This window comes from Pelobates fuscus, chromosome 8 (genome assembly GCF_036172605.1).
Source record: "Pelobates fuscus isolate aPelFus1 chromosome 8, aPelFus1.pri, whole genome shotgun sequence".
NCBI lineage: Eukaryota > Metazoa > Chordata > Amphibia > Anura > Pelobatidae > Pelobates > Pelobates fuscus.
Window position 1 is genome coordinate 68210419 of NC_086324.1, and position 24104 is coordinate 68234522.

Below are 24104 nucleotides of genomic sequence, written 5' to 3' on the forward strand. Positions count from 1 at the left end.
AGTGCCTTAAGTAGGCTAGAGGTAGCAAACCAGCCCCTCCCACAAATCCAGGCAAATTGCCTTAATACATATACACACACACACACACACAAGTGTGTAATTTAATTCTAAGTGTATTTTTATCTTATTATACGTATATATTAATATAAAATACACTTAGTATGACATAATATATACATGAGATAATATATATATATTATTTATAAAGCGCCAACAAGTTCCGTAGCGCTGTACAATGGGTGGACTAACTGACAAGTATTTGTAACCAGACGGGTTGGACACACAGGAACAGAGGGATTGAGGGCCCTGCCCAATGAGCTTACATGCTTGAGGGAGTGTGATAATGTGACACAAAAGGTAAGGATATATTATTTTTTTGCAGGCAGACACAGAGACACCTATTGCGCCATGTGACCGATGGGTAAGTAATAAGGACGTCAGGGACGTACTATGCTGCCCACCGGCACGGGGTTAAGCAGTTTTGGTGTATAAAGATCATGCCCATGCAGTTTCACTGCTCAATTCTCTGCCATTTGGAAGTTAGATCAATTTTGTTTCTGTTTATACAGTCCTAACCCATCTCTCCTGACAGTGACTGACATGGAAAAATTAGTTTGATTTGAATCAGACATTAATTTTCTTTAGAAATTAAACTTTAATTAGACATAGGAGGTTCCTGTAGCATCTAGGAGGCTATTAACACAGCAGGAGATAAGAAATTCTACATTAAACAGAATGTGCACTACAGGAACCTAAAATATCTAGGCTCTTTTTCATAGGATGTTTAGGAAGGCTATGAAAGTCACATGAAGGCAGTTGTGACTACGGCTGTTTAAACAAAGTGATTAAATCCCTAAATTGCATAGAACTAAGCAGTGAGACTGCAGGGACATGATCTATACACCAAAACTGCTTAATTAAGCAAAGGTTGTTATAGAATGTCCCTTTAAGATGTAGTGTTCATTTGTGCCAAAAGAGCCCTTTTAATTTTTTCAAGTAAGGCTTTATACCCTCCCACCCTAAAAATAGTAATACCATTAAGAAAATACAGCTTCAAGAGCTATCAAGGTTGTCATTACTTTGCAGTAACGGACCTGTCACTGAAGTTAGAGAACATTGCATGCCATAATTTCAGCCCACGAACCAGCTTCATGTATCTTAAAGCTAACAGATGTGTGTCGGAACAAAATTTAGGAAACATAGAGCATGCATTTATAATCACAGTGCATGACTAGGGGCCAAAAAAACTAAAAAAATATATAACAAAAAAAAATACAGAGCTAGCGGGCAGTTTGTAGCAACATGAAGGTGTTTGCAGTTACTGAGAGAGAGAGAGAGACAGCACTCTAGAGAGAATATGGGGATCCATGTTTTGGGCAGAATTCTTACACCAGAATTAAAGTATCCAGGTCACTGCACATTGTGCAATGCGTCTACTTTATTTCACCAGTAGCACCAGTAGAATGAGATTGACTCCGTGACACCTGTAAAGTGGTCTTCCCACACTGATGCACAATAAAATATGGATGCTCTGACATTTGAATAGCTTATTTTACTAAATGTTTTATTGCTTGGTTCCTTTTAAACTGAATTGTATTCTTCTGTGTGATGTAGAAGTCTACATGTTTGTGTGTACAAACTAGTAGGCCACTGTTATAGGCTCTTCAACCTGCCCCTGTGTATAATATGATATATATATATATATATATATATATATATATATATATATATTATATTATCCACTGTGACAGGAGACACACAGCACATGAGAGAGAAAAAAAAAAAAAAAAAGAATAAATTGGGAACTCAAAGGAGGAGGAAAGAGATCCTCAAGATACAAAGCTGGGAATAAGTGAAAATCTCAATATGGTAAATGATTTAAAAAAAAAAAAAAAGGAATTAAGGTGAACAGGTACAGAAACAGGCCATATATGTGCAAAAAACTAAAGAAAATGGGAAAAAAAAAAAAAAGGTATGGGAGCTCTGAAATGAACAAGGCTGGGAACAGTGACTACAATTTTAGTTTGTAGAGACCTTACTTCTTGGGATGGTGATCATATATTCTGTGATTTTAAAAAAAAAACACCAAAAAAAACGGGAAAGAATCCATTACCAAAGAAATAGTATAATATTGTGTGTTCTAGAGAATACTGGAAAGAGTGATATTAAAAGAAGTATGTGATGTGGGGTATTAGATCATACCCTCTGTCAATGGCCCTTTTCAGCTAATTTGCTACTAAACGTCAATACTATGGTGTCTATATGAGAAGGAAAGAAATGTGTAATTAACAGTAAACTTAAAATTCCCATTGCGTTCATTCTCTTGTCAGTGGAATGGGCATCACAATAAATTGCTAGTCCCCTTGGTAATTAAATGGTTACGCTCCATAACATCAGCTCAAAGACTTGAGACAAGGCTCATGCAAAATGCCTGTGAACGTTAGGACTTTCTTTAAATTTCTAGAGTATTTCATCTTTTGTTGCAGATTTACCACTTTCAGGATCGGAAAATGGGCATGAAAAGGACTTTTCACCCAAGCACGGCTAGTGAAGGGACAGTGCATTCACAGCATAGAAAGATTCTGAGAGATAATTAGCAATTAGATCAAAAAGACGTGAAGATTTCAAACGGGAAAAGAAGAGATTTAGAAATAACTATTAGTTACAAATGTCTATATAATGCATATTATTTGTGATGTTAGAAGAGACAATTGTTTTTCTACAACACATAACATAGTTAATTCCTAAAAAAAAAAAAACAACAACCACTTTGCACAATTAATATTTTTACATTTACATTTTTTGTTAACTAAATGATCTTTAGGACTGTGACACTTTCTATACAAGGTGTATGATGTTTTAATCCAGCATTACATTTTGGATTATTAACCTCTTCATTTTCGCTCAGGTTTAAAACAGGGGTTTATCTACTAAACAATGAATTAGGTAGAACAAACAAGGGAATTGCACAGTTTAAACAAAAACAAGCATTGTGGATTTAAAAAAAAAAAAAAAACAACAGTAATTTTTCCTTTTGTGAATATTTTGGGCTATAATTTGCAATTCCCTTTTTAAATTTTCCTTAATTTCTGGTTAAGTGAATAAAGTCAAGTGGCATTCATTAGAGTTTCTACATAATACTTTGCTTTGGAAACAATTATCGAAATACAAAAAGAAGACACATAGTTTCAACCCCTGGGTTGGCAACCTTTGGCCCCGCAGATGTTGTGGACTACTTTTACCGTGATGCTTTGCGAACATAGTGGAAATATGAGCATTATGGGAGATGTAGTCCACAGCATCTGGAGTGCCAAAGGTTGCATACCCCTTCCCTAGGTGATCAAATTGTTTCTAAAGTTTTGGAGGCTAAGCCATCTGGCCAGTGAACTTGAGGGCTCCATCAAGGTGTGCTGTTTCTGTTGCAGATGTTTTGGGGCACTTTAGAGGTAAATCACTGTTCTGCATCATGCAGTCATGCTGTAATTCAAGGAATAAAAGTATATCCACTTTATAAGTCTCTGTTTAAATGTTCTCTAGTCTCTTTCTGTACATAATGAGGGAGCTGAGATTTACAGGTAGCTTAACCGTTCCAAGTTAAATTCAGATCTCACCTCTGAACATAGATAAAAAGTGATAATTGAGAACATGTCCTCACAGTTTAAAAACACCCTGTAACTCTGGTTCCTAACCACCGTTATATAAATACTTTGTTAGGAACACTGAAACATAGTTTAACATCTAGTAATAAATCCAAGTAAAAGCCCCATAACCTCTTTAACGTAAACCCTTTGTATATCATAAAGTAGTTCATAAAATGTGATAGCATTGAGTGCAACGCATTACCCAGGTTTGTGAATACTATAAAGCATTAGTGACAATAGATTACAGTATATCTTTGGGGCTCCTTGAAAACAAAGGAAAACTCATCAAAGTCATACTATAGAATTTAAAAATAGGTTACAAGAAAGGTATCTCAGATCAACTTCCATATATTTTCACCCACAACCATCTGTTGTAGAGGTAGAACAAAAGATGTGGCTGATGTACAGAAACAATGTAAAACCTTAGGTCAATCATTTAGAAGCATTATAATTGGCCACGTGTATACCTTTAGGTGATAATCAATTTACAAAATCCAGATAGTCCCTGTAGCAATCTTTATTTTTTTATGTTTTCCAAAGTCCTTTATCACTATTCTATTAGACACTTGTTTCCATTTACTTTATACCTCATTTACTTTTTAATGTTTTAATATATAGTGGACTGTTATTTCTTACGCTCTATGCTACTTTGTAACAATAAAAATAAAACATGTAAAAGGCCACTTTTACATGACTTTAAGAATTACTTTGAGAAAACATATTTGAAGAGTAATCACACAGAATATTTCACTGATTATAAAGACATTCAAAAACCCAGATGTTAAAAAGTGTTCACTATGCCTCCCTTGGCTGGACATATTAAGTATGTAGCACATCCTATTAATACAAATAGATCTACTAATTAACTCAAGTGGAACTAAAGTGTGCAAAGCTGTGTGACTTTATAGCTTGATTAGTCAGGCAGATATATCCTATTTATATCTGTTTGTCTATAGGAGTATTATAGCATGCTGTGATACTTTAGTGGACTAACTAGCAATACATATTAAAAGACAGGCTTTTCATGGATTACTCAATTCTTCAGTCATTTGAGTTAAACAGGTTAATTCTAAATTTTAAAGTGAAAATGACATTTAGTATATGGAAAGGCAAGCATTATAACCCCAAGGCACCTAAGCAAGTGTAAATGGGAGAATAAACCTACCTAAGAGGATCCAGAGGAGATGACGAGGAATGAAGAAGAATCCAAGATTCATGTCTGTCTGAATGAGGGTCCGATTAAATAACTGCATCAGGGGAGACCAGAGCCATTAGAATATCTTACAAGCTTCACAATGACCAGGGGGGCTTCTCGTCTATGGGACCAGTCAGGTGCACTCCTAACTACTCCCAGAGGACGAAGGAGGGGCTTCAGTGAACCACCCACCTGTGAGTGCTTGGATGGTGAATGTAGTGAACTGGTCCTTCCTTGTCTTCACTCATAAGATGCTGACAGAAGGCTTTAGAAAGGTTTCCATTATACTGAATCAGGTCAGTAGTTCCTGAAGAACCCTAAGGAGGGCTTAGGAGAGGACATCTGACACGTTCTCTGGAAAATCCACACTAGGAGGCAAGGTGAAGTAGCTTCTTATTTCCTGCTGAAGTTCATCTGGGCTAGTACTGTCCTGCAACCACAAAGAAAATTTTTTATCTATTCTTGTAAGTTACTGTATATCTCTTTCAACATCAAGATGCCTCGGTCTAGACAGAGTTAAGATCCAGGGAGGATATAAGGTATTTTTTGTCGTGGGTGGAGGGTCTTTTCTTTGGCTCTATGTGGGTGGATGGTCTTTTCTCTGGATCTCGGTGGGTGGAGGGTCTTTTCTTTGGCTCTATGTGGGTGGATGGAAACTCTAGTGTGGGTGGAGGTCTTTTCTGTGGAACTTACCAGTGTGGGTGGGTTTTTTTCCTATGGAGCTGAACATTATTTCCCTCTTGATAAGTGGACAGATCTCTCATGTGGCAGGGTTACCCTTTGTATGTAATTTCAACTCTCCCCTCTTGGGTTCATGTGTCTTTGCTTTTCCTATTAGTAGGTAGACGTCCTCGCTCTACCTGTAGGTGGCTGAAGGTCCTCCACACGACCCTTACCCTTTGAATTCACCTCCAATGTATATAGATGAGGATGGCAGTGTTTTCCTTATGTAAAATTCGTGCTGGTCTCTCTCTGAAAGTGAAGTGTCTTCAGTCTCTGTTCTGTTGCCTGAATCTAAGTTTAGATCCGGAACTGACATAAATAGATTCTGTAGGATTAGACTGCAGCCGAGATCAGTCACCATCATCCTAAGAATGTCTCTCCGCTCCCCCTGCTTCTGTCACCGCTCCATAGAACGTGGCTTTATGTGCAACTGGGATTCCAGGATTCTATATTCGTTACAATGCGTGTAACCGATACTGGGGAGAACTTCTTCCCAAGATTGTCTCTTTCTAGTGAATGGATTTCACACTTGTACCAGAGAGTGCTGCTTGAACAAGCCTGTAACTAGGAATTAGGAAGTTTCTTCTCGATCAGCATTGCTTCACCCAAATAATTATATGTTGTTCTCTTCCACAGTGTGAAAACAGGGCAGATACACGTGTAGAATCTGTCAATGAACAGCCTCTTCCTGTACAGGTGAACTGGAAATATCCCCATTCTGCCTTGTGTCAGCGATCAGTGTATCACACAGGAGCATTGGCCATCTAAGCACACTTAATGCAGAGGGATTGGGGTACGCTGCTGCTGTATTGTGATAGACATCAATAATACTGAGCTTGCACGAACATCAAATGAACTCGATACACTCCAAAGCCCTGCAGCCAAATACACCCTGTCACGTGCTTCCTTGTATATGCAATAAACGTTATTTTGTTGCAAGAAACATCATTTGTAAAAAAAGCCACAGATTCCCAGCAGCACTCACTAAAATAACCCTTTAAATTCCGTAAGTGGGTTTTATCACCTTTGTAACCTCAGAATGAACATATTAACAGGGGATACAGAATAGGCGGTACTGTCAGAATATACTATGCTGTCACATGATCACTATATCAGAATTGTTGTATTAGTATGGTTTAGTTATGCTAGGGTTAACGTTTATTCTTTTGAAACACGTGATATATGGTTTTATTGAGAAAGGTTATGTTCATTTTCTAACAACTGCAAACTCAATTGAAAGGGTTACTTACCTTATATCTAATTATAAGACCTACCTCGACAGGGGAAATGTGGGTGTTTGTGCTGCACAGAATTAACTTTGCTCTCTTTACATGCACGTAGAAAGTGTGTCAGGTGTGCCCAGGTATACCCTAACAAAGCGCCAAATTGCCTTCTCTGGTCCACATATAGGTCTCAATGTAGATTTTTTTACGCGTTTGGATTGGCTTGTGTTTTTGTCTCTCTCTATGAATACCTAATTACCATAAAAGAAAAAATGAACATTTATATTAAAGGGACACTATAGTCACCAGAACAACTACAGCTTATTGAATTTGTTCTGGTGAGTAGAATGATTACCTTCAGGATTTTTGCTGTAAACACTGTCTTTTCATAGAAAACGCAGTGTTTACATTACAGCCTAGTGATAACTTTACTGGCCACTCCACATATGGCTGCTAGAGATCCTTCCTGGGTCATGGCTATCTAAAATGCATCCAAACATTCAGTACCTCCTCCCTCTGCATGCAGACAATTAACTTTCCTTATAGAGATTCATTGAATCAATGCATCTCTATGAAGAGATGCTGATTGGACAGGGCTGTATTTGAATTGTGCTTGCTCTGCCCCTGATCTGCCTCCTTGTCAGTCTCAGCCAATCCTACAGGGAAGCATTGTGATTGGATCAGGCCACCACTTCTGATGATGTCCGAGAAAGTTCACAGGCAGAGGCAGCAGCTTCCAACTTAAACACAAGTAAGATTTTACTATCTTTAGGGAGGCAAAGGGGGCTAGATAGTGATTTTAACACTACAGGGTCAGGAATACATGTTTGTGTTCCTGACCCTATAGTGCTCCTTTAAGTTTATTTTGTGCACACCCTAATTACCTAATACAATGTGCTAAGTACTCCTATGACGGTGTAATTTATTAATGACTAAGCCTCCCACCTTACACCATGAGTGTACTGTTCTGCCAAAAGCACTCTAGTGGTCCAAGACATCAGTTACTGGCACCATGGAGTTTATTGCCCAAATGTCCAGTTTGTGAAGTTTCTTCACCACAGTCAAATTACCCACCAGAAGGGAAAGGAAAGGGTTAACATCACCAGTGGCCCATGAGACTTGGATTGCTTGTGTACAACTGCATTCCATATAAATCCTATTGTAATTCCAGTCCCTAAAATTAAACTGTGTTGAATAAAAACATAACAAAACAAAAACATTGGCTACATCTGATGTAGTGTGTGTGTATATACATATATATATACACACACACATATACATATTTCTGTACATATTTTGGCCATGTAAATTTAATGTGATATTTTGTTTGCTGTGCTATATTTACTTCTAGCATGACATAACAGAACCTATGGATAATTCTCATCTTGACATTGGGGATGCCAGTCACAAATTGTCACCACTTTTATATAGTTGTGCTCGACAAACATGAATGTTGTTCTCCACTTTAAAGTTGTATTAGAATTCTCAAACTGAAGTTTAGCTGTTAAAGTGTAGTCAGTGGAGAGTATGGCTTTCATTAGCATGGTTTCACCTCTTTAGTGTCATGCTACCTACCTACAGGTATCTGAAATAAGTTACAATAAGATTAATCCATGCTGTACCTTCAATTATAAAAAGTAAAGGGCTTGATCCACCAATATAATAATTTTAGCTACCATATATAATCCTTGAAGTAGAATCAAATGTGCTCAGAGTAAAAAGAGAGGTAAGCCATCAATGACAAAGGTTAGATATATGTATAGAACTGCTGCTATTATTTAAATCAAGATCAGTGAAATTCATCCTTGGATATTTTGGCAGCTGCTTGCTAATTGCTGGTATACAATTGTGTATGTGAGCATTTTTACCGGATTATTTTTACAGCCCTTTAAATAGGGATCTAAATCCCAATTGCTGCAACTTGGTGTGAGCAGCGTCGCACCAGGAAGACACAGGATCAAAAAATAACTGGGGCTCCCATATGGCAGCTGGGACATAGAGTGCCAGGTGTGCTGTATGCAGCACAGAAAATTTGGGCCGCATACAGCCCTTTAAATTATGGTGGCTAAACTTCCTGTTAGAAATGACATTTCCAGGGATTGCCCCAGCTAGCACAGTCACCAACCAGCTACAGAGGGTGACCAACACTTAGCTATGCACAAGGGTATGCAAAGGGGGTCATACTGTATTCAGCAGATATAACTGAGCACAATTTAATGATTGTTTTTCTCTTTACAATAGCACACAAAGTTTACAAAATAAACCACTAAACGGAAAGAAATCAGTGCAGAAATGGCTGTACAATAAAACTCAAACCACATCATATACATAACCAGTGGTGTTTACTTTTGCAAAAGGTATGCATTTGTGGGGTAGTTTGCACCGCCTAACTGCTACAATGTCCAAAAATGAGACTTATGCTCATCAAAATGGGTGCAGTGTCCCTAATGCACTTAGTGCTGCAACATTACCAGTGTCCCTATTGCACTTAGCAGTGGTGTATCCTGGTTTTGTGCTGCCCTTAACCCTTTATTCACCAGGGGGAACAGAGGGGTTATAGTGCCAGGAATACAGCTTTGTGTATCAATTTAAGCTGCACTAATTCTATACACATAATTATTTTTTATAATAAATGAGAGTGTATATATCACATATCAAATTCAAGCCATTTTTGTCTTTTAAAAGCCTTTTGCCAGGCGTCATCTATATTTTCAGGATACTAACACTCCCCCTATCATAGCAACAGGTCAGCACACTGGAGCTGAATGTTTTATGATACATTGGCATCACAATTCAATGCCAAAGCAGCAAAGATTTTTCTACCATGCATCTCCTAGTTTCATAAAGACCATCAATCAGGTCTTCAGTATCTTAGTAGCCATTGCACAGAATAGCATAGAACTGCCTTCTGAAAGAAAAGGAGTATTTTAAATAGCTACAGCAATTTTTGCAAATCACTGCAGATGAACTTCGCGGAAATGGACGGTTCATTTAAATTTGCATGCATGCAGATGGTTAATATGACTCATCGTCATGACCCACATGAAGTTTAGTAGATAAGGGTTGGCCTTAGGATGTGTGTGACCTGTGTGAAAAACATAGCAAGCAAATGGAAGGGTGTCTAAAATTACATTTTAGATAGATTTTTTTTTATATTTTTTTTGTTTGTACATTAAGTGTTTTATTGATGAAAGCAAACCAGAAATTACAACTGTGTCTATGTGAGCATCATCATGTTTATCAGTGAGGATGAACATCTATGAGATGTGTACAAAAGCTTTACTACTACATCAATACTGAAATGGCTTTGGGGACAAGGCTGACTTTTTTTTTTAAATGTCGGCAGGACTGCCTTTGGGAATTTTGGGGCCCCTTAATCAGCAAAGGTCTGGGCCTGGGGAAGTGGGGGGGGGGGGCGCTTCCCTCCCACACAGATGCAGTATAAAGTGAATGCGGTATCTAGACTGTGTGTGTGTAATGGATGCTGTGTGCAAAAACGGTTTTATTCATTTATTTCCCCCATGGTAACACACAACGCTTTGACGGGTGAGGGTTTGCAAGAGTTGAAGAGAGGAGCAGTTCAAAGCTGTAGATCACAATTGCTGGACCCCCTTCTTCACTATAAAGGCAGCCGCGGCCTGCAGAGGCATATGGGTGCCTGGGGCCATGTACTGCCACATTGGCTGTACCCCCTGATTGCAGCCCTGAATGTCAGAAATAGACTTAGAAGACATAGAATAATGTGCAGATAGACCGTAATCAAGAATATTGTATATGGAATAATTTGACAATAGAAACTCCAATGGAAATGGAGAACCACTGAGTTTGTTATCTTGTAAGACTGACGTTTTAACTCAATTATGGTGTACTAAATACATATTTTGGTACTTACCTACATTACCTCTTGCCATCTCAACACGTTTTAGCTTTTGCAGGTGGAGTAAAAAGCTGTGATGATCTGTATTTTACCTCTTTGGGCCATGAATGTATTGTGCTATTATTAAAGCTGAGGAACCTCTATAATGCACTTCTCCATAGTCTAGCTGTAACAAATTATATGCAGATGTTTCTACAATACATAAAAGTATTTAAGTTTGTTTCCAACTTCCTGTGGGAAAAGAAAACAGGATCTACAAACATACATTTGATAACGTGAACAAATGAACATTTTTTTTTTTTTTTACACAATGCATTCTTGCAGCTTAGAGATTGTAATTGGAAATATGTTCGTACCATAACTAAATGGACGTTCTGTAATAATAGAAATGAAGTTCTAGCACACCCAGGGACTGGGGTTCCAACATAAAGCTCAGGGGGATAAACCATTGCAATTCATGACAAGTAGGCAGACTAAGCTTCTGCTTATTATTATTGGAATTCATATAGAACCAACAAATTCTACTGCGCTTTTAATTTGAATGTGGGGAGTAAAACAACCATTACATATTTAAGGGGAAACAAGCTTATTGAGGAGCCTACTCAAATGAGCTTACAATCTAAAAGAGGTGATGTATATAAAAAGAAAAAGACAAACTGGAGAATCGTGATGGTGTGGGAAAGCAGCAGTGTTGAAAGGTGAGAGTGAAGTAGTAAGTGGAATCATTCATATTATAAGAGGGGGCACAAACCTTAAAAATAATGCTAATAGGCTGATTTGACAATAAAGCACTCAGGTCAGTGGATTCATTTCAGAGGCGGCTCTCTAATTAGGCGGTTTAGGCGGCCGCCTAAGGCCTCGCGCTGGCGGGGGCCTCGCGGCCGCCTAAACCGCCTGTTGGCAGAGTGTGTCAGGTCCTCGGTCACTGACCGAGGACCTGACACCAGGAGGGGGCCCGGCGGCTTGCCCGGTATGCCGCCGGGTGCGAGGCCCCTCCTGGCTGCCCGGCCACCATCGCAGACACTGGTCTGCAGCTCCGCAGTGTGCAGAGCTGCAGACCATGTGACTCGCGAGAATTGGCCAATCAGAGCGTTGCCGCGGGTTACCCCGGCAACGCTCTGAAATCTCACGAGATTACACGGTCTGCAGCTCTGAGGAGCTGCAGACCGTGAGCAGTGGCCACCGGACCACCAGGGAGCCCACTGGACCACCAGGGAAAGGTAGGCTCTCCCTCCCCATCACCCCCCACCCTCAGGCTCACCCCCAGCTTCACCACCCTCAGCCTCACCCACCATCACCCCCACCACCCTCACCCCCACTACCACCATCACCCCCCACCACCCTCAGCCTCACCCTCACCACCACCATCACCCCCCACCACCCACAGCCTCACCCACCATCACCCCCACCACCCTCACCCCCACTACCACCATCACCCCCCACCACCCTCAGCCTCACCCTCACCACCACCATCACCCCCCACCACCCTCAGCTTCACCCCCCACAACCATCACCCCCACCACCCTCAGCCTCACCACCATCACCCCCACCACCCTCAGCCTCACCCCCCACCACCATCACCCCCCACCACCCTCAGCTTCACCCCCCACCACCCTCACCCCCACTACCACCACCCTCACCCCCACTACCACCATCACCCCCCACCACCCTCAGCCTCACCCTCACCACCACCATCACCCCCCACCACCCTCAGCTTCACCCCCCACAACCATCACCCCCACCACCCTCAGCCTCACCACCACCATCACCCCCACCACCACCCCCCACCACCCTCAGCCTCACCCTCACCACCACCATCGACCCCCACCACCCTCAGCTTCACCCCCCACAACCATCACCCCCACCACCCTCAGCCTCACCACCACCATCACCCCCACCACCCTCAGCCTCACCCCCCACCACCCTCAGCTTCACCCCCCACCACCATCACCCCTCACCACCACCCCTCCCCACCACCCTCAGCCTCACCCCCCACCACCCTCAGCTTCACCCCCCACCACCATCACCCCTCACCACCCTCACCATCACCCCTCCCCACCATCACCCCCACCACCCTCAGCTACACCCACCACCACAGTCACCATCACCCCCCACCACCCTCAGCTTCACCCCCACCACCATCACCCCTCCCCACCCTCACCATTACCCCTTCATCCTCAGCCTCACCCCCCACCACCCTCAGCCTCACCATCCCCCATAACCCCCCACCACCCTCAGCATCACCCCTCACCACCCTCAGCTTCACCACCCACCACCCCCCTCAGCATCACCCCCCTCAGCCTCACCCCCACCACCCTCACCATTACCCCCCACCACCCTCAGCCTCACCTCCCACCACCCTCAGCATTACCCCTCACCACCCTCAGCTTCACCACCCACCTCAGCATCACCCCCCACCACCCTCAGCATCACCACCCTCAGCATCACCCCTCACCACCCTCAGCATCGCCCCTCACCACCCTCAGCATTACCCCCCACCACCCTCAGCATCACCACCCTCAGCATAACCCTCCGTCACCACCCTCAGCCTCCCCCCACTCACCATCACCCCTCACCACCCTCAGCATCGCCCCTCACCACCCTCAGCATTACCCCCCACCACCCTCAGCATCACCACCCTCAGCATAACCCTCCGTCACCACCCTCAGCCTCCCCCCACTCACCATCACCCCCTCCTTCTCACATTACCCCCTTCTCACTCTCACGTTACCCCCCTCTCACTCTCACGTTACCCCCCTCTCACTCTCACGTTACCCCCCTCTCACTCACGTTACCCCCCTCTCACTCTCACGTTACCCCCCTCTCACTCTCACGTTACCCCCCTCTCACTCTCACGTTACCCCCCTCTCACTCTCACGTTACCCCCCTCTCACTCTCACGTTACCCCCCTCTCACTCTCACGTTACCCCCCTCTCACTCTCACGTTACCCCCTCTCACTCTCACGTTACCCCCTCTCACTCTCACGTTACCCCCTCTCACTCTCACGTTACCCCCTCTCACTCTCACGTTACCCCCCTCTCACTCTCACGTTACCCCCCTCTCACTCTCACGTTACCCCCTCTCACTCTCACGTTACCCCCTCTCACTCTCACGTTACCCCCTCTCACTCTCACTCTCACGTTACCCCCTCTCACTCTCACATTACCCCCTCTCACTCTCACATTACCCCCTCTCACTCTCAAATTACCATCACCCCCCGCTCCCTCTCACATTACCATCACCCCCCGCTCCCTCTCACATTACCATCACCCCCGCTCCCTCTCACATTACCATCACCCCCCGCTCCCTCTCACATTACCATCACCCCCCGCTCCCTCTCACATTACCATCACCCCCCGCTCCCTCTCACATTACCATCAACCCCGCTCCCTCTCACATTACCATCAACCCCTGCTCCCTTTCACCATCACACCCCCCGCTCCCTCTCACCATCACACCCCCCGCTCCCTCTCACCATCACACCCCCCGCTCCCTCTCACCATCACACCCCCCGCTCCCTCTCACCATCACACCCCCCGCTCCCTCTCACCATCAGCTACCCCATACACATAGGGTCTCAGACAAAAACGCAAACATGCTCACAGAGACATACATTCGCACACACAAGCATACTCTCTGTCAGACACACTCTCAGGCACATACACAGGTAGACAGTGCATCAATGTGTATATGTGACACTTTTTTGTTAGTGGGGCCTCATGTTTGCGTTTCGCCTAAGGCCTCATAAAGTCTAGAGCCGCCTCTGATTCATTTCTATACGATTATTACTGCTTTTTGTCTACAGAGGTTGAAGATAGCTCTGGCAAGAACTGTCTGTGCAGTTGGAAGTTTCACTCATGAAAGTTTTTCAGGTGATGTAATCAAAAGACAGCAGAGACAGTATAAAACACATTTTAAACCCTGACACTTGGCAAGGCAGCATGCTTTGCTGGATGCCACAATACATAAGGATTTTTTCCCTGACACACTCATATTGTTGAAAGATCAGTAGAGAAAATCAGACATGCATTCCTTTATCAGTAATCACCTTCACGGTACCTTGTTAATCAGTGAATTACATTTAGGTTCTTGCTGGGGACATTGGACAATAGGTAATTCAGAAACTTCTCCAGGAAAAGCTGCCCATGTGTTCCTGATACATTAAACATGAAGGCTCTTTGCGTATAGTGTTAAGACATACTGTGTGCTTTATCTGATAAATACAGTCCAAAGATATGGTTTCCTGCCTTACAAAGATGAATTGTACACAAGATAATCTCAACAATCCGCTGTCCAGGCATTTCATCACGTTGGGTTTGAGATAGAGATTTTCACATTTGTACAGCTTAAAATTCGAATTTTCAAATTACATGGTGTGTACCAAAGTTCTTTGTTAGAAAATTAAGTGCGCAACAAACACTAAGATAGGAACAGATTAATTTAGCTATCTAGCGGAGAAAAACACATTACACTAATCAACATATCAGTCGCATTATAATATTTTAGTGCCACACAGGTTATCTGTTATGTTTTTCATTTCTTAATCCTAAATGAGGATATTTATGTCCCAAAAATTGCAGTCCTTAAAATGCTTGCACTTACCGTGCAGTAGGATGCTTATAACTTCTATTTTATGCTTATATTTAATATTGAGCAGATGCCTTTATTTTACATCTGCCTACATCTCACACAAGGCTAAACTCCACAATCTGCTGATGTGGAAACAGCTTATCTGAAATGCAAGAAATACAGCAAATGTATATAATAAAAAAAAAATCTAAACAAAAATGGTGTGTCTAGCTTGTAAAAAAACAAACAAAACTGTATTTTGTTTTCCAAATGGGGGAAAAAAAAAATCATGTACAGATGCAATAAAAACATTTTCATTTCATCTGATACAGAAATGTGAGAATGGTGGAAATAGGATGTTGTATAAAAAATGAGTCACTACAAAACTATAAATAACTGGTGTTTTTTGAAAAGATTATTTTGACATGAACGGTAAGTATGACATCATAAACTCTTGAAAATGCACAGATGCTATATTTGTAAGAATGTTGTTTCTGGTAATGCATAAATTCTTCACATGCAAGAATGCATTCTGGCATTTGCCTTCAAACCTTACACACTCAGATAGATTCCCTAAAAACATAGGGTTATTAGAAAGGGTTGTTTTTAATATATACACTCACAAAACATACATATTTCCTATAATTCCATGCACTATTTTTATTTTTATATGTGCACGTATGAACGTGTATGCATATGACTTAATCATTGTCAATAAAAATATTTAAATGAGGTCATATATGTGAATAGAAGTCACTAGTGGTTACGGTTTACTTTGTCAAATGGTTCTTTTTCAATTTCTTTTGTATAAAAAGGAAACCAAAATGGACACATGCTCTTCTGCACTTTTTCGTATATTGGTTTATGGGATTTAAAGATCTTTCAGACAAATCAGTTCTCAAGGTAAATACATCAATTAAGGATTTAAAAGATATGCTTTAGTGGCGACAGTGACAAGACTTAGACCACTGCTATAGAAGGAAAGATTGACTGAATATGTCAGCCATATTTTAGTTGAAGAGGAGGTTTTCTTCAATAAAGTAAAAAGTACAGAATTAGCATTTAATTTTTCAGTTTATCTTTTATTATACAATGTATCAGAGATCATATAGACATTTAACACAAAACATAATATTTTTAGAATGATTACAAGCAAAATGAAGAAGCCAGTCATAGGATGTTATTTACGTGGGAATTAAAGAGCGATGACAGCAAGCAGTTATAGGGAGATAAAGAAAAAAAAAGTTATACGTCCTCTGAAAATGTCAGTAGTACCTACAATGATCAGCAGGTACATCAGGCAAAAAGGGAACATATTGGTGCAACTAAAAGCTGAGGAGTTCCCTCAGATAGCACCATGAGTGTCATTTTTTTGAGGTTCTTCAGCTTGCCTCACAAACAGTATTTTTTTCAAAACCCATTTGAGATTTTAGACAAGGCTGCTCAGGTGTTGGTACTGGAAAAGGATAAACACAAACAAGATAATTCAGTAAGATTTGTCTGTAATTCAAAATGGATTCCAAATTTAAGGACAAATTAGGTGAACTGGAAGCTAACTTGGAGAATTCTTCCAGTTTGGCTATTCTGGCATTACATTCAAAATTCACTTTGAATTCCCAAAAAGTTCTTACTTTAGAGAATAGACCTGAAAGTGTGTAAGAAATATGGACATTTTAGAAACAAACCAACTTTGTCCATTGTGCCACATGAACAGTTGTCCCCAAGAACAATTTTACATTATTGCTCTAGAGATGCTCATAGGTCAGAAAAACAATACGAAAAAGACTGTACGTTTCAAAATCAAAATGTGGTTTAAAGGGCCACATTATGTTAAGTGCAGTGGTCAGGGTGCAGATGTCCTTTGTTTTAACCCTGCAATGGAAAGCATATCGTTTAGCAGATACGGCAATGCTAAAGGGTTATATTCCCCCTTTTAGTGACTGTCTATTCTACAGCCACTAGAGGTACTTCCACTGTGAGAACAGAGTCAGTCTTGCTTCTCACAGCTAGTCTCCAATAGGAGCGCAGTGATGCCGCTCTAATGCTTCTAGTTGCCAATGCTCCTCTACGTGGAGTATCGGATTGGACTGTTAGAAGCGTTGCCATGTTGCCGGAGGAATGATGGCCAACTGCAGCACGCAAGGGGTCCTAAATCTAGATGAAAATAATATAGAGTTAGGAATACAGGTTTGTATTCCTAATGCTATAGTGCTCCATTAAATCCCAATCATGCCAGAATTGCAGCCTTATCTCTTTGTTGAAAGAACTGCACAAAAACATCCTAAGAGGTCAGTCTAGAAGCTGTAGGAGTCTCTGGCAAGCAGTACACACCGCTTACATTGCAGAAGGTTATTAAAAAGTTCAATGCCTCTGAAGGGTTACACATAAGATGTACAAAGACTGTTGACTGACCACATTTCTGACATTGTCTTGCTTACTGGATAGATAAAAGATGAGTGATGATATAAATAAAACCACAGCTTCTTCAATCTACGTGAAAAGCTCAGCTGCTTTCTCCCTAGACAATCCAACATCCTTAGAGTGGGGGGAATGGAGTTTGCCATCACAACACACCGGAGAGTCATTGCATTAGTACCATTCATATGATACTTTTTTAGCACTAACTATTGAGTTCTTTCGTAATATTTCCCATCTAGTGTATTTCTTCCAACTGCCCTAATATTTCCACCCAGTTCACACTCCAGACTCAATTCTTCCCTAAGCCAGACCGACTAGCCATAATACAACCTCAATTTCTCCCACTGATCACTGTGCCATCTCAATTTCTTCCTCCTTCCAAAAGTCCAAATCATCAAGCAAATCCTTCTCTGCCCCGTTCCCCAAAACATTCCCACTTATTTCAATCACTAACTTTATTTCTATTCCACCTTAATCTTTAGGTCCCTCTCATTCCAATTCTTCTATCTTCCCTTATTATACCCATCAGTGGTATAGGATGGCACTGCAATAAAAGGTCTGTGTGTGTATCTCGTCATTACTCCTTCCTTTGCGCGCATAACAAATCCCTCACATGGTAAAGGACTCACTGCTCTAATGCTTGTATCTTCAACTGCTAGGGTAAATATGCTGTAAGCAAGCGCGTGACACAGAAATATACCACAAACAGTGTTGGTGACTGGCCTTCACCACGTCCATTACCAAACTATTAAAAAAACAAATGTTTTAAAAACAAATAGGAGACAGATTGACAACCAGTTGAAGAACACTGCATATGACCGCAAGAGAGAGAAACAATAGTCTTGCACAACTGTAATTATGGGATATCATGCAATGAGTGACAGAGTGATGAGCTCTGATCTCATGCAATGAGAATGAGGGTTTTTGGGAGTGAACTTATGGAATTAAAGTGCGTTAGATACTGGTTCCTTCTTTCAAACTAGTCCAACAGATCTCACACACCAGATATTTTTTACACAAAGATCCAAACACAAATCTGCAGTCAATCTCTAAAAGAAATAGAACACAAAAGATGATATAGTACAAAAGTAATACCTGATGCATAGGATGCATGTAACCCGTTCTATGTTTACTGTTAAGTAATACATTTTGTTCTTCACTTAGTAGTGCAAAAAGTTGCTTACGAAGAGACAAATATTACAATGTTAACCAACTCATGCACACATTCAAACAGATCCATATATTAAAATCATTTGATCCGTTTTGGCACTCTGTAAACCCATTTTATTTTTTTATTTCCTTTTTTTTTTAAATTCTTCAGTGAATTACAATCTGGTCTGCGATGCCACGACAGCAAAATAAACCAACATAGTCAAAACAAGTGTCCAATGTCATGGCATACAAGAAAAATGCAATTTTTTGTATATATAGTGGTCATGCTTATACCATAGATTTATATAGGGGCCCTGAACATTATTAGTAATAGTAAATTATAACAAGAAAAACTTTATGCAAGGAATGAATGGTCGGGCTAGCGGTAAGGTATTAGGAGAGTCAAGATTGTTCATAAGTATGCAAACGATAACAGAATGCTTAATACACCATCACCTATGTAGCTATACTGGTTTTTACTAGCAATGATGTAACAGTCAGGATAGTTGCATTATTTATATTTTTAATATGTATAGGTAACGTTTCTAAAGTATTGGAGAAACTTAGGCGTGATAAGTGCAGCAGGTTGTTAGACAGTGTAAGTGATAGGTTCTATCTGTCTGTGGGTAGAGAGTCATAGATTAGCTTATCGGGTTAACCACGGAAACTGGCATCTTGTTAAGGCTGCAGTAAACTGGTAGATGGCCGTGGGGGCATAGGAGACAGAGCTAACTTTAACTGGGCATCAACCTGAATAATAACAATCAAATAATAAAATAGAGGCAAACGTCAGCCTGGTTCCCAGTTGTGAGGCACAGTATGTCCCCCCGCCGGGCACAGCCTCTCTCTCTTGGCTGCGGGTCTGAAGTGAGTCCATAAGAGTGGCAAGGGTGGTCGGCAGTTGTATTTGGTCCGGCAACAGTCAGGGAGCACCAGTCACGGAGGGTTAGAGAGTCAGCCGATGCCTCTTCAATGGGCCACTTCGCAGTGGAGTCTTGGGCCGCACGCAACCTGGCGGGGGTGTTGAAGTCTTCTATCGGAAGAGGGTCTCAGCAGGGGGGCTCTGCGGGCAGGCTTAACCCCAGGAGTCGACCGCCAGGTTTGTTTCCTCTTTCGTCGCCTGGGTGTGGCCTGGGTGTGGTACCATTCTGCTTCAGATAGATCAGCAAGAACCTTTGAGGTGCAGGAGGTGAGTGGTGCGGCATGTTTGCCCTCTGCTGCCTTTCCTCAAGTCTCCGCCAGAATTCTTCCAAGATTTTGTCCAGCTTAGTTAGATTTGAGTCTGCCAGGCCTTGTGGCATGGTGGGTGGCCCGGTGCCTGCCATCTTAGGTCGGCTGTGGGGACAAGCCTCCTGTCGCAGCCCGTGCCAGGCGACGGGACCACCAGTGACCGGTGAGTGTAGCTGGGGTGATCGGGCCGGGATAACCCCCGCCGGCAGGGGGTGGAGGGGTGGAACGGGATCCCGTACTGTTTCAGCTTGTTCCACTGCTTGGCATGTGTCGGCTAAGTTTTGGATTATAGCAGGGTTGCTTGTAGGCTGTATCCAGCACATAGATTGCTGTTTTTTGGCTAGTAAGAGTCAATATTGTAGAGATTTCTCAGATTCTCGATCAGAGCTCACTATGCATGCAGCCATTTAGTTTGGCAGCCAGGCCCCGCCCCCTCTATAAACCCATTTTTCCTTGATACATAAGATAGTGTTTTGTTTTGATAGAAAGTTAATGGATTCTGCAACTGAATTAGAAATATGTGAATTTGGATTAATAACTGCATTTCAAATAATGTTCAAAAGAAACGTTCATCATATTTAATCCTCAGAGTAGCAAGTCAGGTAAGAAAATTGAACAATTTAGCTTTCCTAATCTCTCCCTAGTACATAAATGATTCAGTTTGAACATCTTGCGAGTAAGACACCTTTCTGAAGTGCTAAACGTTTTGTGTTCATGGACTGTTTTTTCTAGGAGAAATGTAGAACTTTCAATAATATACTTGAACATTCTCAGGATACAGGAATCTGCTGCCATCTTGTGGTCAAGTATGTTATTAGTTATTTAATTTGTCGACTAAATGGCGAACAGGGAAAAAACTGTGATCCCATTGTAATTCAACACAACAGTCCGTTTATTGAATAACCCTCAGAGGTTTTGTCACAGTGAGCAGTGAAACTCAACAGTTTCAATATTTAGTCCATAATATATTTAGCTTGCTAAAGAGATTTAGGTGTAAAGAGTGTCTCTATTTTATTTTACAAAAAGTGCAGATTTCAACAGAAATTGTTACCCCCACACATAAAAACAAAATAATGCTCATTGGCTCCTTAGCAGGTCTTAAAATTAGGTAAATACAATTCAGATGATGAAAAACTGCATATGACATTACATTGTGTCATGATTTAACAAAAATAAAGTCAAAATGGAGAATGGGTGAAAAACTAAGTGCACCTTATGATTCAATAGCTTGTAGAACCACCATTATCAGCAATAACTTGAAGTTATAATTTTCTGTATGATATTAGTCCATCAGTCAAATCATTGTAGAGGAATTTTTGCCCACTCTTCTTTACAATGTTTCTTCAATTATTATTATTATTATTATTTTATTATTTATATAGCGCCAACAAATTCCATGGCGCTGTACAATGGGTGGACTAACAGACACATGATTGAGATCAGACCACTGGACGTACAGGAACAGAGGTCTGAATCTCAATTCATTGAGATTTGCTGGCATTTGTTTATACACAAGGTCCTGTTACAGCAATTCAATCAGGTTGAGGTCTGGACTTTGACTGGGCCATTGCAAGCCCTTAATTATTTTCTCTGCCAGCCATTCTTTTGTAGATTTGCTGTGTACTTAGGATCATTGTCATTTTGCGTTACTCAAATTCGGCCAAACTTGAGCTGCCTGACACATGGTCTCAGATATGACTCAAGCATTCTTTGGTATATAGAGGAGTTCATGGTCATCTCCTGTGGCTGCAAATAATGCCCAGATCACCACCCATCACTGTGCTTACAGTTTGAAGAAAGTATTTATGCGTTATTGTTAAAACATCTCCACTTTAGTCTTGTTTATCCAAATTACATAGTCCCAGAAGTCTTGTGGCTTCCCCAGGCAAGCCATCCAAACAAACCATACTTGTTCAGTTTTCTAATTGTACTGTCATGAACATAACATAACATTCTGAGAGGCCTGTAGAGTCTGAGAATTGGATTTATTGCAATTTCTCCGAGCATTGTACGGTCTAACCTGGAAGTGAATTTGTAGGGATGTCTACTTCCGGGTGGGAAGATTGGAAACTATCTTGAATGAACCAGGAACCACTTTTGAATAATCTTTCTAACTGTAAAATGATGGGCTTTAAGTTTTTTGGAAATGGGCTTAACCCTTTAAGACCGAAGACTGTTCAGGACCGGTCATCGGTAACATCCCCTTGAGGACCGGTGATGGACTTGAACCATTATCACGGAAAACGGGTGACGGGAGCAAACAGATCGCTTACGCCAAAATCCCACTGTTACTATGTGCCAGGCATATAGTAACAGCCAATTACGCTGTGTGAGCGACCCACAATCGCTCACAATTGGCTGTTGTCAAAGTGGGTGTTACAAACACTCACTTTGACAGTAAATCTGCCCCTCTCTCCTCTGTAGCTTTTTGTGTGGGAGAGAGACTAATCAGTGCGTGATAGTTTGTAGCCAGTGTGTTAAAGTGTTGCTAGAAGTTCCAGAACTTGTGAAAAAGTAAAAAAATAAAATCCCTTTTAACCCCTTCCATGTCAAGTCCTCTTACAGCAGTGCATTTGTACTGTCTATATTTTTTATTTTATTTTTTGCCCTTAAGGTGTTTTTTTTTTTTTTGTCAAAAAGCTGTGTTTTAGTTTTTTTTTTTTTTAATAAGCGTCACATTTTAGTCAGTTTCCTTCCCCCAAATCTCCATTAGATTCTTTCTGCATGAGTTAGTTTAGGGATTGCCACTAAATAACATTTTAGTCTGTTTTAGTCGATAAAAAAAAAAAAAGTGTTTTAGTAATTTGTTAGTTTTGTGTCAGGTAGTGTGTTGGTGAAACATGCAGCGCATGTACAGCTTGGAGAAGGCATATGCCTTCTTGGCGTCAGACTGACGCCACTGAAACTGCGTCTGATTTCGACACTGGTCAGTTTTCCGACACGTCTAGTGACACGTCATCTGTGTGTGAGCCGGCTGCAAAAAGAAGCTGTGATTTCCCTGCTATGCCGAATGTGGAGCAGGACTGGGCACCTCCACAGTTCGCTAAAACAACCCCCCCTCCCCCAAACCCCCTTTCAGTGCCAATGCAGGCATTAATGTCAATGTGGATGACTTCTCCCCAATGCAATACATGGAGCTATTTTTAGGGGATACCATCTGGGAGGAGATTGCTTCCCAGACTAATTTATATGCTACGCAATTTTTTTATACCAATCCAGGTAGCTATGTAGTCAGGGAGCATGCTTGGCATCCCACAGATGTCCCTGAACTTTAAAAATTCTGGGCTTTTACAATGCTCATGGGGATAACAAAGAAGCCATCAATTCACTCTTACTGGAGCACCAACCCAATCTGTTAACAAGATATGAGTTGATGCTGAGATACTTGCATTTTAATGACAACACCCTCTGTCATCCCAGAGATCACCCCCAATATGATAGGCTTCATAAAATACGCCCATTGGTAGACCATCAAGTTTTTACTGCCCAACAAAATGTATCCATTGATGAATCCTTAATGAAATACAAAAGGATATTAGGATTACATCCCCTCAAAGCGCGCTAAGTATGGTGTAAAATTGTACAAACTGTGCGAGAGTGAAAGTGGTTATACGTTTGCCTTTCGTGTATATGAGGGGAAAGATGGTCAACTGGACCCTCCTGGCTGTCCTGACTTTCTGGGGACAAGTGGGAAAATTGTTTGGGACCTACTGATGCCCTTGTTCAATAAAAGGATACTACCTTTATGTGGACAATTTTTATAGCAGTGTCCGTTCATTTAAAACGCTTTATGGTTTGCAGACACTGGCCTCAGACACTGGCCTGCGGCACTGTGAGAAGAAATTCCAAATATTTCCCCAGACTTCTCATAGAGGTCAAATTAAAAAAAGGTGAATGTAAAGCTCTGCGCAAAGCTGAAGTGCTTGCAATAAAATTTAAGGACAGGAAGGACATGCTAACCACCATCCATGATGAAAGCATGTCAGATGTCACTGTTCGAGGTAGAGTACATACCAAACCTGTTTGCATCAGGGCTTATAACAGGCACATGGGGGTGTAGATTTGGCTGATCAGC

At 41.4% G+C, this 24104-nt stretch overlaps 1 protein-coding gene across 5 annotated transcripts in view; it reads right to left on the reverse strand.

Annotated features, from left to right (window-relative positions):
• The window catches only part of RAMP1 (receptor activity modifying protein 1), a 111223-nt gene extending 104943 nt beyond the window's left edge, over positions 1-6280 (reverse strand). For 2 of the 5 annotated variants that reach the window (XM_063429978.1, XM_063429981.1), the window contains exons 1-2: positions 5530-6280; positions 4807-5266 (exon numbers count right to left, since the gene is read on the reverse strand). In XM_063429978.1, the coding sequence (XP_063286048.1) occupies positions 4807-4894 (88 nt within the window). In that variant the 5' untranslated portion in view covers positions 4895-5266; positions 5530-6280. The remainder of the gene's footprint in view (positions 1-4806; positions 5267-5529) is intronic. The other 3 variants (XM_063429980.1, XM_063429979.1, XM_063429982.1) reach the window with 3 other exon arrangements.
• Positions 6281-24104: the final 17824 nt, after the last annotated feature.